The sequence below is a fragment of the Polypterus senegalus genome, chromosome 10, assembly GCF_016835505.1.
Source record: "Polypterus senegalus isolate Bchr_013 chromosome 10, ASM1683550v1, whole genome shotgun sequence".
Taxonomy (NCBI): Eukaryota; Metazoa; Chordata; class Cladistia; order Polypteriformes; family Polypteridae; genus Polypterus; species Polypterus senegalus.
In genome coordinates, this window is record NC_053163.1 from 162978688 (window position 1) to 162991217 (window position 12530).

The 12530-nt window shown below is 44.9% G+C and overlaps 1 protein-coding gene, 1 long non-coding RNA gene and 7 other non-coding genes across 11 annotated transcripts; 1 reads left to right on the forward strand and 8 right to left on the reverse strand.

Moving 5' to 3' along the window:
• The first annotated feature begins 1547 nt into the window (after positions 1-1547).
• On the forward strand, positions 1548-3530 carry LOC120537931 (receptor-transporting protein 3-like). The gene is made up of 3 exons (XM_039767215.1): positions 1548-1855; positions 1931-2096; positions 3115-3530. The coding sequence occupies exons 1-3, from the start codon at positions 1846-1848 to the stop codon at positions 3452-3454; spliced, it is 516 nt and encodes a 171-aa protein (XP_039623149.1). The 5' UTR covers positions 1548-1845; the 3' UTR covers positions 3455-3530.
• A 189-nt stretch (positions 3531-3719) lies between these two features.
• Positions 3720-11357, reverse strand: LOC120537932. 3 transcript variants are annotated; one of them, XR_005635417.1, is made up of 13 exons: positions 11316-11357; positions 10418-10454; positions 9650-9685; positions 7669-7707; positions 7411-7449; positions 6989-7056; positions 6782-6804; positions 6572-6601; positions 6366-6395; positions 5976-6010; positions 4262-4292; positions 4032-4083; positions 3720-3848 (listed from the first exon to the last, which is right to left on the reverse strand). It is a non-coding gene; the product is annotated as an uncharacterized LOC120537932 (long non-coding RNA). The 3 variants fall into 3 exon arrangements; XR_005635416.1 differs by having other exon boundaries at positions 6366-6601; XR_005635414.1 differs by having other exon boundaries at positions 6572-6804.
• LOC120538423 lies at positions 4153-4226 on the reverse strand. Its single transcript, XR_005635465.1, has one exon. It is a non-coding gene; the product is annotated as a small nucleolar RNA SNORD47 (small nucleolar RNA).
• LOC120538425 lies at positions 6669-6748 on the reverse strand. The gene has a single exon (XR_005635467.1). It is a non-coding gene; the product is annotated as a small nucleolar RNA snR60/Z15/Z230/Z193/J17 (small nucleolar RNA).
• On the reverse strand, positions 6868-6952 carry LOC120538426. Its single transcript, XR_005635468.1, has one exon. It is a non-coding gene; the product is annotated as a small nucleolar RNA snR60/Z15/Z230/Z193/J17 (small nucleolar RNA).
• Positions 7274-7349, reverse strand: LOC120538420. The gene has a single exon (XR_005635462.1). It is a non-coding gene; the product is annotated as a small nucleolar RNA SNORD79 (small nucleolar RNA).
• On the reverse strand, positions 7781-7849 carry LOC120538433. The gene has a single exon (XR_005635474.1). It is a non-coding gene; the product is annotated as a small nucleolar RNA SNORD75 (small nucleolar RNA).
• Positions 9771-9840, reverse strand: LOC120538434. The gene has a single exon (XR_005635475.1). It is a non-coding gene; the product is annotated as a small nucleolar RNA SNORD75 (small nucleolar RNA).
• Positions 10532-10610, reverse strand: LOC120538424. The gene has a single exon (XR_005635466.1). It is a non-coding gene; the product is annotated as a small nucleolar RNA SNORD74 (small nucleolar RNA).
• Positions 11358-12530: the final 1173 nt, after the last annotated feature.

A 12530-nucleotide genomic window follows, 5' to 3' on the forward strand; every position in this document is an offset into this window, starting at 1 on the left:
CTTCTGAAGTGGACATCATGTACACTCCATAGCAAACGAACTGTATGTGGACCCCTCAAGGGAACTGATGTCTCATTGTTTACCAGTGCGTCACGTCGGCACACACGGGCCGCGCAGTCTCCAGGTCCTATTGAACAGCTTAGGGACTTTAAGGGGGCGCTGCCATAGGCTGCCACCTTTGTCACAGGTCAGCACATGAAATGTCTGCTCTGTTAGGTCTGCCTCGGTCACCTGTGAGTCAAAGCGCAACAACAGCCCAGCTATGCAAACTCACTCAGCAGGGCTACCAATTGCTAAAAATGGCCTCTCCTTGGTGGCATCACTCACAACATCAGCGCATGCTATGGGACAAGTGGAAATGTGGAGTGACCAATCAAGCTTCACTTTCTGGTGGACCAATCTGGGTTTGGCAGATGCCAGGAGAACACTGCCTACTGGGCTGTAAAGCTTAGTGGAGAAAGGGCAATGGCCGTTTTTGGAATCAGTCTCTTGGTTTCTTTGAAGGGTCCCAAGATCTTTTCAGTCTGTGAGGCTCGTTTGTGTCATGGGATGATAGTGCCCCTGTGGTCTACAGAGCCCATGACAAGGGACCACCACCACATTAATGCCCATGGTTTTGGAACTTGAACTTCATACTCCTTTGCCAGGCAGCATAGTCTAACCATAGAGACCACCACCGCTTATACACTGCAAACATAAAAGCAGACATGGACCCCCAGCCACTAATACTTTAGGGGGTCCTAAATTAACACAAATCACATGTTTGTACACGTGGAGGGTTATAAACGCTCGGGGTGGCAGCTGGCCATTTGATGGTAAAGGCGCCATACACGCCCGACTCCACGTGACTACGCGCCGTTCAAGAATTCGGTGCTAACGTGCGGGGCAGCTGGTGAGACGGGCGAGGGGCTTGCGACGAACCACCCGGATTGGGACCTCAGCACCGCACTGGAAGTGTGGGATGTTTTCAACGGTGGCCAGAGTGCCAACCTTGCCCGCCACCCTCGCGGAAAGAACTGAACCGGTCTGATTTCAAAGGTAGCAATGGCGGGTTCTCGATACTAAAACACCACTGCAAAAAACAGACAAAACGAGCCTGAAAAATAAAAGACGCCTCAGCAGCCCCTTCGTTTCCTTTCCGCCCCTCCCTCACCCTCTGGGATGCTGTAAAGCTGCTCATGCCTTTGTCTCCTCCGGCCTGGATTATTGGGATGCTCTTTCCATCGGGATCCCCAGCAAGAGCCTTCAAAAGCTCCAACAAATTCCAAAGAGCGCTGCAAGAATCCTGATGAGGGTCCGCGAATATGAACGCATTTCGCCGATCCTTCGGTCACGTCAGTGGCTCCGTAGCGAATGTTTGTTTACTCCCACTGTTTCCATGGCGACGCGCCACAGGATCTGAAGGGACTCAAACTACAAACCTCCGTTTTCGCCGTCGCCCCCTGTGAACGGTTTTAAAAAAGACGTTTCTATTTAGGAAAACTTAACAAGAATGCTAGAATTATTGTTTAATCTTTCTTTATCCGGCCCACGTTTAAACTTTTTATGTAGCACTTTGAGATCTGCTGCTAATGTAAAGTGCCCTATAAATAAAATGCATGATTATTATTATTGCCATGTTGGCACCAGAGTCAGCGTCCCGTCGATTCAGATGGAAGTCTTCCCGTTCGTTGTGCCCCGGGTTGACAACGTCAGCCAAACCTCCGCCAACGTGCTCGTGCCAAGCGAATGGAAAAACGAAACTGACGGGATGGCAGCGCTCGGTTTCGGTTTCTCTTCGCCCAGTTAAATTGCAGCGGCTGCGCTCCGTGCAGTTCAGTCCGAGATCATCTCGACGACGGAGCCATGGCGCCCGGTAAGTAAGGCCAGCCGTGCCCACCTTGTTCGATTTCTTCCATCTCCTAAACTTGTCGCGTTGTTCTCAATGCAGTGTGGAACTCCTCTCTCTGGATGGATATGTTCGACGAGCTGCTGGACACGGAACTGGACAATGACGACCCCTGGACTTTCAACTTTAACTACGGGATGGATCCAAACCTGACTGAGCCGGAGAAACGGAGGGGCTGGAAAACATACCGGCGAGATGTTCAAGCCGAGTAAGACCGCACCTCTCGTATATGGCGCCTTGTTCGGGGAGGGCGACGTGAACGGGATGTGGCGGCAATGCGCCTGTTACAACAACTTTTATATAGCGCCTTACTGGACGGTGCACGGGCCCCTTAAAATGTGCTGTTTTTTGTTTATTTCGATTTTTGGTGAGAGAAGCTCATCTGACTCAAGTGCCCCTCAAATGGTGCACCTGCCCCACCCCCTCATTTTTTCGCTCCCACCTGACGAGCCCCCTGGGGTCCGAACCCAAAGGCGTTACAAATGTATAGCGTCTTACTTTAATGGTGACCTGGAAAACCGGGGCTTTCTGATAAGCCATTGGGTGTCCCACGCAGAAGGGCGATCTGTCTGCGCGTTTGGGGGGCCTTCCGTCTCAACCCAAAAGAAACCAGGGTGATGGACCCCCGTTTGAAAGCTGACGATTCTCCATATCGGGTAACGGAGACCCCTGGCAGCCGCCTTATGTTGGAGCCGCTCAGCGGCCACCAGCTTCCAGGATTAATGGATGGTCGTGACGCCCCAGGGTCCATGCGAAAGGCCGTCTTCAAGTGAAGATCGCTTACCTCCGGTCTTTAAATTAAGAAGCTATTGTACGAGTCTTTGCCTTGAAGTTCAGGGCGACACTCCCACTGCCCAGGGGACACTAGCCCGTTTAACAAGCCGTGACTCATGGTGCCAGCATCGCTCACTGCAGATATGCCAACAGCATCATGGCATGGTAAGTAAAAATGTGAACATGACCGCTGGTTTCCATAACGCGTGACTTTAGGCACATGAGGGCACAGGGCTCTATGGTTGACATTCAGCTGGCAGGCCCACCTTACCTCCCAGCTGTGCCAAGGACTTAAACTGCACAGGTCGAAGGGATACCCAAGTAGACCTTTGTTCTCCCACCACAATACCCTTCGATAGTTCAGCTGTGTGCCCACCATCTTCAGGCTGGGTGTAGGGGGTTAAAGGAGGTCTGCTCACCTTAAAGTTTGTCTGTCTTGTTGGTTGGTTTAGGTTCACCTGCTCAAACTGCTCAAAATGGTGGCCATCGGGTCGAAGTTTGATTCTGTTCCGCTACAGACGGCGGACCAACGGCAGTGGAACGGTCATCTTGAGACCACTGAAGCAGGCATGTCGGAAATGCCAAGGACCGTATGAACTCCCTGGCTTTTGTAAGGAAAAGGTCAAAAAATGCCTTCTTGCTTTAATCTCACACATTAAGAAAAACTGCTATGGTTACAAGAGTTCAAACAGCAACATGGATGACAGTGTCAAACCTGTCTGGACAAAGCCACACGAGGTGTCATTCTGTGAAGCGTGCCGGCTTGGCATCTGCCGCCAAGATAGAGAATGAGGACTAACATTTGTAAATGTGTTCAAGTGCCAAAAGCGGCCCATTTCAGGCCTTTAAAATTAAATCTCATCTTTCATTGGTGATGTCAGTTATTGTGACAGTGGCCAGTCTCTGAAGTCACACACACCTACCTCAGCATTGCTGTGCCCCCCAGTAGACGTGACAGGTGCAATGTCAGTCTCATTACAGCATAACCTACCAAGAGGCCGTGTCAGATGCCTAGGGCATTGGGCAGTGCCCACCAAATCAAAACATACAACTTCAGTGTAATGCAAAGCACCAGGCCAGTTTTATTTTGAAATACAAAATCAAATTGTCAGGTTTGGGGGCAAAAGCCACCCAGTGCTGCAGTGCCAGGGTGGTCTTCACTGGCAGAGATTCAATTCTGAAGGACCTAAGGGAATTAAAAACAAAAACTCAGCACTTTTAAAAGGCAAACATTGAACTTCACATCCTAAAAAAAAAAAAAAAAAAATGGGATGTCAGAATTGAAGCATTCATCAACATTCAGTGAGAGAGTTCAAGAATGCTGTCATCATTCATCTCCAAAGCCAGACAACAGGACAAGGACACTTACTGTGCAAAGCAGCAGACACCACAAGGCCACCAGACGAGCAGTCAGCCAAAACCTGAGGACGAGGACAGAAGGACTTTAACAATGCAGGCCTCGAAGAGAAACTCGAGGACAACAAAGAACGAACCTCAGAATAAGTGGAACGGAAATGCAATTTAATCACAGCCTTCATTTGGCAGAATCTCATCATCACAGGTTGCACAAACACCAAAGCGTTCAAAAGCACACCTCACCTGGCCAAGGACATCAGGAGGACTTCAGCACCTGCAGGAGGAGGAGGAGGAGGAGGAGGGAGAAGAGCGCAGTCAGGCCACTTCATAAAGCCACACGTTACCTCATTGGTGACACTTCTCAGCAACACCAAGGAATGACAAGGAACAACGCCACCCGATGAAGTGCTGAAGTCTACTGTGAGGTTCCATTAATGCCAGGGGACAAACTGGGCCAGATGTTAGGTGTGAACTGGTCTTCACGGCAGGGGTCTGGTTTGTTGCCTACGCACTAAGTCAAGCGTTTCAATTCAGTCATTTTTGGTGATGGAAACTCCAAGGGGACGTCTGACCTGCCAGAAGCAACTTGAATACAAGCAGCCAACTAGGCCTTTGGCATGTCGGAGTGGGCCAAAGCAGTGGTGAATGCTGGTCTCTGCCTACGAGACCCTCAAACCAGCAGGTGGGCATTTTCAGGTTAAAAACCAGCAATGGCCTATAAATTTAAAATGATGGCACCTGTTCATGGCAATGACTGGGCGTCCCAATGTCAGAGCGCCTGCAGACGCCACTGCTACACAAATTAACACTTGAATGCGTACTTTGATGTAAACCTGCAGGATTCCACTGGGTGGCAGTGTGTGCGATCACAAACGTTCAGCTTCACTGCATTGGGATTGTCGTGAACATCCACCCAACCACAATAGCTCTGAGGGCGGGTGACAGTTAATTACATCAATCAGTCCAGGGACATGACCTGGACAGGGCATCAGGACAATACAAGTGCCCACACACAAAAATGAAAGTGTATCACCAAAACCCCAATGTCTTTGGAAGGAAACCCACCAGGAAAACATGCAAACACCAGGGATGGGACAACCTACTGCAAGGAATTCGTGCTACTGCTCTGCCACCCCATGTACAACAACAGTATTTAAATGGCATTAATGATTTCTGTAACATTTATACATTAACACATTTCATCACTAAAGAGAAATATCACATTTAATGTGTTGTGGGGCCATCAGCCCAGGAGGAAGCCCCAAAAACTAACTATTGGGCCAGTTTTAAGAGGACATTTACAACATTACAAAACTGACAGATTGGAGTTGAAAATGGAGTCAAATAGGTGGAGTGTGAATAAAACAAAAACACATTCTGATGCCATCATAAAGGTGCCACAAAAGGTGGTATGCAAGATGCATCATGTCATGACGATGGAGAACATGCGACACTTGAATTCACACATTGGCAGTACATTTGTACGTCCGCATTTAAAGCATTCATCTGCTTCACCACGATAACTCGACACTTGGGCACATGGTAGCTTACAAAATAAAAAGGGTTCATCAGACATTGTTCACCACACGGTTCTTCAGGTCAGACATTTAACATCATTGAACCCAGGAGCCTAACTGGGGTGGGACAGTCCAAGAGGCACAATGCAAAATTACACAGGGAAGACTACAACCCATTCAAACTAAGCCTTCCCATAAGACATGGCCATGTCCTCAAAGACACTAAAATCCATGGACACTGCATGATGGTGGCTTTTAGAAGAGGCCATTTACAACTTGGGAACATTAAGTTGCTTATCCCCTTTAGTCTTCATGCAAGCACCCTCTTTGCACCTGGAATGTCCCAGGATTCACGATTAGAGACTTCAGACTGCGAGGGCCACGTGACTGAGAAAGCTGGCTGTATTTGAACAATAAGTTTAAAGGGTTTTATAACTCACCTTGCCAAGTGTTCACTTGATGCCTTCAACCTCACCTGTAAAAGTGATGCACAAGGATCAAATAGGCAAGTTGTACTTTAGGAGAACACAAAAAAAAAAACCTGTCCTCTTCAGTTAGAGCTAAAAGACTTCATATGTCAAGTCAGCCATACTGAACTCATCACAAAGGCCAGATTTAAAATGGTAATCTCGCAGGTCAAGCACTTCAAGTAGCTCATTTGCACAAGACAGACATTAGGCTCTAATCCAAGTATCTTCTACATTTAAGCTACAATCCCCCACCAGTCCAACTGTTAACTGGAATACTACAGGACATCTTCCACTGAATCCCAAAGGGTTCACAGCAACCATCCCAAAATCCCCAGGACAGCCACAGAAGCAGCAACTTACATCACAGCCTGCCATTTCAACCGTTCTCCCCTAAAATGGAAAGGCGAAAGTTAGAATACTTCAACTGATAATCAGAAGATCAAGTAACATCCTTCTTGCATCAGCATAGAAAATGTCCTCACAGTCAGTCAGAGACCTGATTCATAAAAATCATCATAACAAGATATGCAGCATAAATCCATAAGGTGCAAAACAAAATCCCGTACCTTTATAGAGGGCACATCAAAGCAGCAGCCCTGAAAACAAAACAAACGCTGAACCAACAACACAGCAAGTGTCACAATGAAGTAACAAACACACACATTGATACATCAGATAGGAGCGAAAGACTAAAGTATATTCATCACAAACTCAGCTGAACTATGTGATCATCATTGTATCAATACAGAAAGAGACCAAGCCATGAAAACACATACCTGTGCTTGAGGTAATCCATTCCCTGCAAGATCAAAGCAACAATTAACCAAAAGGCCCCTTCAGTCAAGTTAAGACCACCACACCAAATGATACATCAGATAGGAGCGAAAGACTAGCGGTTTTTTCGTCACAAAGATTCAGCTGAACTATAGGCTCATCACAGTATCAAATTTAAAAAAAGGACACCAAAACTACCAACAGCTCACCTGACAAGTGGAAATTCCAGAGGACCACCTTTAAAATCAGCTGGAGAGAAAGGGAACGACGACATCAGCTGAAGAGGAAGGGAACAAGAGTTAGCAGAAGTCGACAGAACATCTTCAGAAAACACTTTGGCATTTAAAGCAAGTTTATTTGCAACAAATGGTCAGCTCTTTAAATGTTGCTTAGCATATGCATACCATCTCCCAAAAATGCCAGACCCATGAAGCATTAAATAAATAAAATAAATAAGTCTCCTCTCCAGCCTACAGGCCACTTTTCAGGTTCTGTACTGTTTCAGGAATTCTTGAGTCTTTCACACTCATTCAGAGAGATTCCCATTTTTCAAAATCATCATTAACAGTACACTGCTTAAACTCTGGGCTATGCGTGCATGGCTCAAATGGCGCTTTTCAAAACTACTTACCCATACTCGCACGGGGTGTCTGGCCAACAAGGTACAACCCTGCAAGAAAAAAAACATTTGTCAAAACCCCTTTAATGGCTTACTAAACCTGGTGGGTGGCTTTTAAATGTGCCTCAGGCATTCCGCAAAAGGTGGTTTGAATGTCATCATTCCCATCAAGAGTAGCAAATAAGGGTCATCACTGTTGCACATTTAATTTATTCCATCAGATTCTCAAACAAGGCACAAGGGCAGCAGCAAAATTAGCGAAGGTCTCACCTTGTGCAGTGCTCAGCCATCATGAAGGTCGGTTTTAACCTGCAACAGAAACAGACTTTTTAAAAACGGTCCTCACAGATGCACACCATGCGCACAACGCCTCTTAAATGAATGCCTCAGAAATACTTTATCAGAAATCACTTCTGTCCACTACTCTTATACACATAACTCATCATTGGCATTAAGAGGTCAAACTCGTGTTCAACTTAACCAGTTCCTCCACAAGAGCAGCACTGACAGACTCCGCAGGCAGTGACACTGGAGGTTACCCATTGCTATTTGGTTTCTCTATTGTTGCCTTCTCATTTACCTCTCAATTTGTGCATTTAAGGCACCACCATCCCAGACTCTCCAAAACCACTTTGGTTTATTTTGATGCTGCAACCAACCTCTGAAGCAAATGGTTGGAGTGAACTGCCATCAATCCAGGGGAAAGTGAGGCATAAAAGGCCACAAGTTAAGTGGCGTTCCAACTCTATGTATTTGTGGCGCAGTGGCTTTGTGTACGCCATCAGCAAGTACATGTAGTCTTGTGTGCCCTCACTCAACCCTGGTGAACAGCTGCATTTCCTCCCCTTGAAGCTTCTAACCATGGTCTGTTTCAAGAGACACTTTGGGGCTAAGAGCTACATTCCATGAAATGCCCTTTTGGGTGTGTCAGTTGATTCCAGTGGATGTTGGTCTCGATACAGCTGGGAAGTAAGGAGAGGCTCCATTGACTTAATCTAAACAGACTTTGAAAAATTGAAGCTTGCACCATGCCCTTCTACAGGAGTTCATAACCACCTACATTTATACCTTCACAAAATTAACTGTACAATTACATTAGTCACAAACCAACCAGTACAACTCAACCCCGTTTCACAGCGACTATCGCAGAGACAGATGTAGGAGTTTGAACTCCTGCCGTCTGGGTATGCATTCTTCAGTAATCTCACGCCTCTCTAGCATGCTCAGGTGTGCACCATTCTACTTGGATCAATGAGTTGTCTAAGTCTCCCTTGTCAACGATTGACCAAGTTACACTTCCAACAATCAATTTTTCAAAAATTCTGAAATGAAGATGCTATAATAAAAAAGGTAAAATCAAGCACTCACTACCAACACTTGGATTAGAGTGGCCACAGAGGGTTATCTTTGTGTCACCTACCACTTTAAAGGTGGAGCTCAAGAACTCCAGCCTTACAACCATGAATGCAGGACAAGGACACCGTTTGATCCTTACAGGAAGGTCTTGTGCCAACTAGAAGGCATCTGAAAGGTTTACAAAAACTTATAGCCAATGTCCACAATGAGGAGTCCAATATGGTGCTGGCTACACATTGGTTTTTAGCTTAAGAACCATTAGTCAAAAGACCACATTCCCTTGGGAATGGTGTCCAAAATAAGCTCTATTCTGGCCCAGTTTAAGCAACTATTTTCACATTTTTACTAACGTGCAACTTAAGTGTTGAGGCCACTAAAGCATTCAAACTGCTCAAAGCCGAATGCTGTAGTAAAAGTATTTGACAATTTAACTTTTCTACTGAACAAAACCACAAGGCAACTGCAATTAGCAGGAAGTCACTGTGCATGCACTGCTTTGCCATTAGGTGACATTAGTCAGTCAGCAATATGTCGCACTTAACATCCCACAGCGTCGATTCAAATCATTTAACTCCACAGATCAGCCCCACATTGCAATTAAAAACCACTCTCTCACCACGTGCAAGTTTCACCAAGATTCCAGTAGCCATCCACCTTGAAACTACTACTTTCAGTGGTAACATTTAAGAGACAATTTATAATTATGGCAAAATATGAAGTTTAGCAAAAGGTCAGAGCAACAAGACCACCATCTACTGCACACACTTAATACAGACATTACAATTTCATTGGATACAGCCTTAGTGGGCTGGCAAATTTTATGCAATGGGAAATGGATGTACAAGGACTTTCACAATTCAGCCCCTTACTATAAATTGTTTCACAGAAAACTTACTCTGACACCCTGCCCCTCCTCCGTAGCCACATTGACCTAAGAAATGGATGGGGAAAAAAGAAAAAAGTCAATTCCATGAATGTGCAGCACTGAGAAGAGACCATCGTCTTCATCATCTTAAAGCCTCAGGTATGTTTTTTCAGAAATCACTTCTGTCCACTACTCTTATACAATTTTCATCATCATTGGCTTTTGATAGACAAATATACTGCCAGCTCAATTCAAACTACACCTGGCAATAACTGCTTGCCATGCCCACTATCCACTGTAAAAACTGTCTTGGATTATGTGGGTTTGAGAATGTTAATGTGTTTGTTCTCAAACTATCCGACACTCCTCTGGACACAAATTTTCAAAGACATACGGGAATAAAAGCAACAACTGCCACGTGAGAATAGTCTTGGGCAAATGTTAAATATGGATGCTAGCACCATGGATGGAAAAATGCCTCATCCTTAAATAAAATGGCCTGCTGTAATGTCTCAAACCACAGGACCTCAAATTAAACCTGGGTGGACATCCAGGATTTTCACAATGGCCCACACCCCAGAGACAAACCAGTGCAGAGTGCTGGTGTGGTTCTGGGCCACAAGCCACTATAAGCGCAACATAAAAAAGGCACTCCACCAGATTCTGGAAGAGCCTTGACAAGCAGCGGCCACAAAAAGAGGCTGGTTCGGTCAAACGGCTTAGCCGAGAACACTAGGCTAACTTGCAATGTGGCGGTCCAGGACCTCGCCTACACACCACCTTGTCTGAAATACTCACCATTGTTAAATTATCTGGACGGTCTATCGACACACACCTGTGGGGAAGGGAGGAAAAAAAAAATCAAGTTAACATACTGCTACCTTTGGGTGGATATGGCAAACACTAACACAGTAAAAGATCAGAAACGTTGGCATTTCTTCAACATCAATCAGATGTCCCTACCAACATTCTTTCATCATATCTATATTTAAAAAAAAGCTTATCAATTTCAGTGAAACACGCGCACTTCCCGTCCCTGTCGGGTAGAAGCCCAGAAAACACATTTTAGCGTCAAATTGCCACATTTTCTGCAGTACCATTTTCGAAATTTTATACTAGATTGTCGATTATATATATCTAAAGTCTTCAGCTATGGATTTTAGGGGAAAAAATGCGATGCCAAAATGATCAGCAAGCCTGAGAAGGGAGAGGGAAAAAAAAAAATTTTAGTGCTCGGACCCTAGGCCCAATGCACGAATGTGACAGGAAACGAAACCTGCTAAACGTACACACTAATTCACTATTAATAATTTCACGACGTACGCAAAACTGAACATTCAGCCATGTGAGAAACACGTGGTCTTCCAAGCATTAGGGACACACCCAGTAATGAATTAAAGAACCGCTTGCAAAATAAATAAATAAATAAATAAACAAACACCTTTTATTGGCTAACTCAATAGATTACAAATGCAAGTTTTCGAGGCAGCCTGATTAAGGGGCCTTAGCTGCCTCGAAAGCTTACATTTGTAATCTATTGAATTAGCCAATAAAAGGTTATTTCACCCTCCTTTCTCCTGTATCAATCTATGGCTAACACGATGCACTCTACTGCTAATTTATATCAGCTCAACTGTTAATGCGCATGAACAACCCTAAACAATTACCAATACACAAATTTAACTACAACACTTACCTCTCACTACAAAGAGCCACGACAAAATGAGGCAGAACGGCGTGCGTGAGTGAAATTTATAGACGTGCGCGCTGCCTCATGGGATAGCTAAAAGGCAGTGGGTAAAGAGCGTTTATAATTTAATTATGCTACAATTTCTACATAATTAGCACATAAAGTCGTGAGAAACCAATATAATTTTTTTCGTATAAATCTGAGAAAAAAACTCAAATAAAGAACGTTTATCGTCACGTGATTTGCGTACGCACTGCAGGACAAGCCGCGTCTTTCGAAAGCTGGACGCATGCGCAATGAGTGCAAGGCTTTTGGCTTTTTTCACTCCAATTTGAATAACGAAACGCACTCACGCACGCTGCACTGAAGGAAGCCAGGAGCCTGGAATGGAAATAGCGTTGACATCAGGCTTTGTTTCAGTGCTTCGTGAGAGATTTCTCAGAAAGCTTTTTGCTCAGAGATATAGATAAATAAACGTGAGCGTCGTCTTTTGATAAAAATTAAACATTTGCTTACATCTTGCCTGAAGAAGGGGCCTGAGTTGCCTCGAAAGCTTGCACATTGTAATCTTTTTAGTTAGCCAATAAAAGGTGTCACTTTGCTTGACTTTACATTCATAATGGCTAACACGGTACAACACCCTAGTACTCCGCATATACGGTATATTTTTGCGAGGCTAGCCAAGTGGTACAGTGACCGCGTTTAAATGTTGCTGTCAGCCATAACCATCAAGATTCATTCAGTTTGTACTGTTGTATTAACACGCAGTACCCATTTAAAGAAAATAATCAGAAAAGCTCAGGTTAAAGCTCTCAGACTAAAGAGTTCAGGAAATGTCTGCTTGTGGCAGAATGGAGTTGAAGGGCTTTCATTAACAGCAAGACTGGGTGGAGGGAAGATGGTGTCCTTCAGAAGCCGAGTTTGAGTGCCACGAGTGAGCTGCTTTACAAAGGCAAAAGGGGAGCAGTAGTTAGTCTTTAATTATGAAAGTGCCTGGAATTAAAACCTGCAGTCACTGTGACCCTCCATGATCAGAGGCTGAAAAGTGAGCACCCGGTTTGACTTGTTAGGCTCAGTGCCTTCAGTTATTCAGACCTAATGGGTCTTTGATGATTTATTTCGATGAGTGATAACTGCTATGCTTAAAAAACAGAAAGGGGGCACGTGCTACTATCTAATGGAAAAGAACGTTTCACAAGATGAACAGATGGAATTTACATC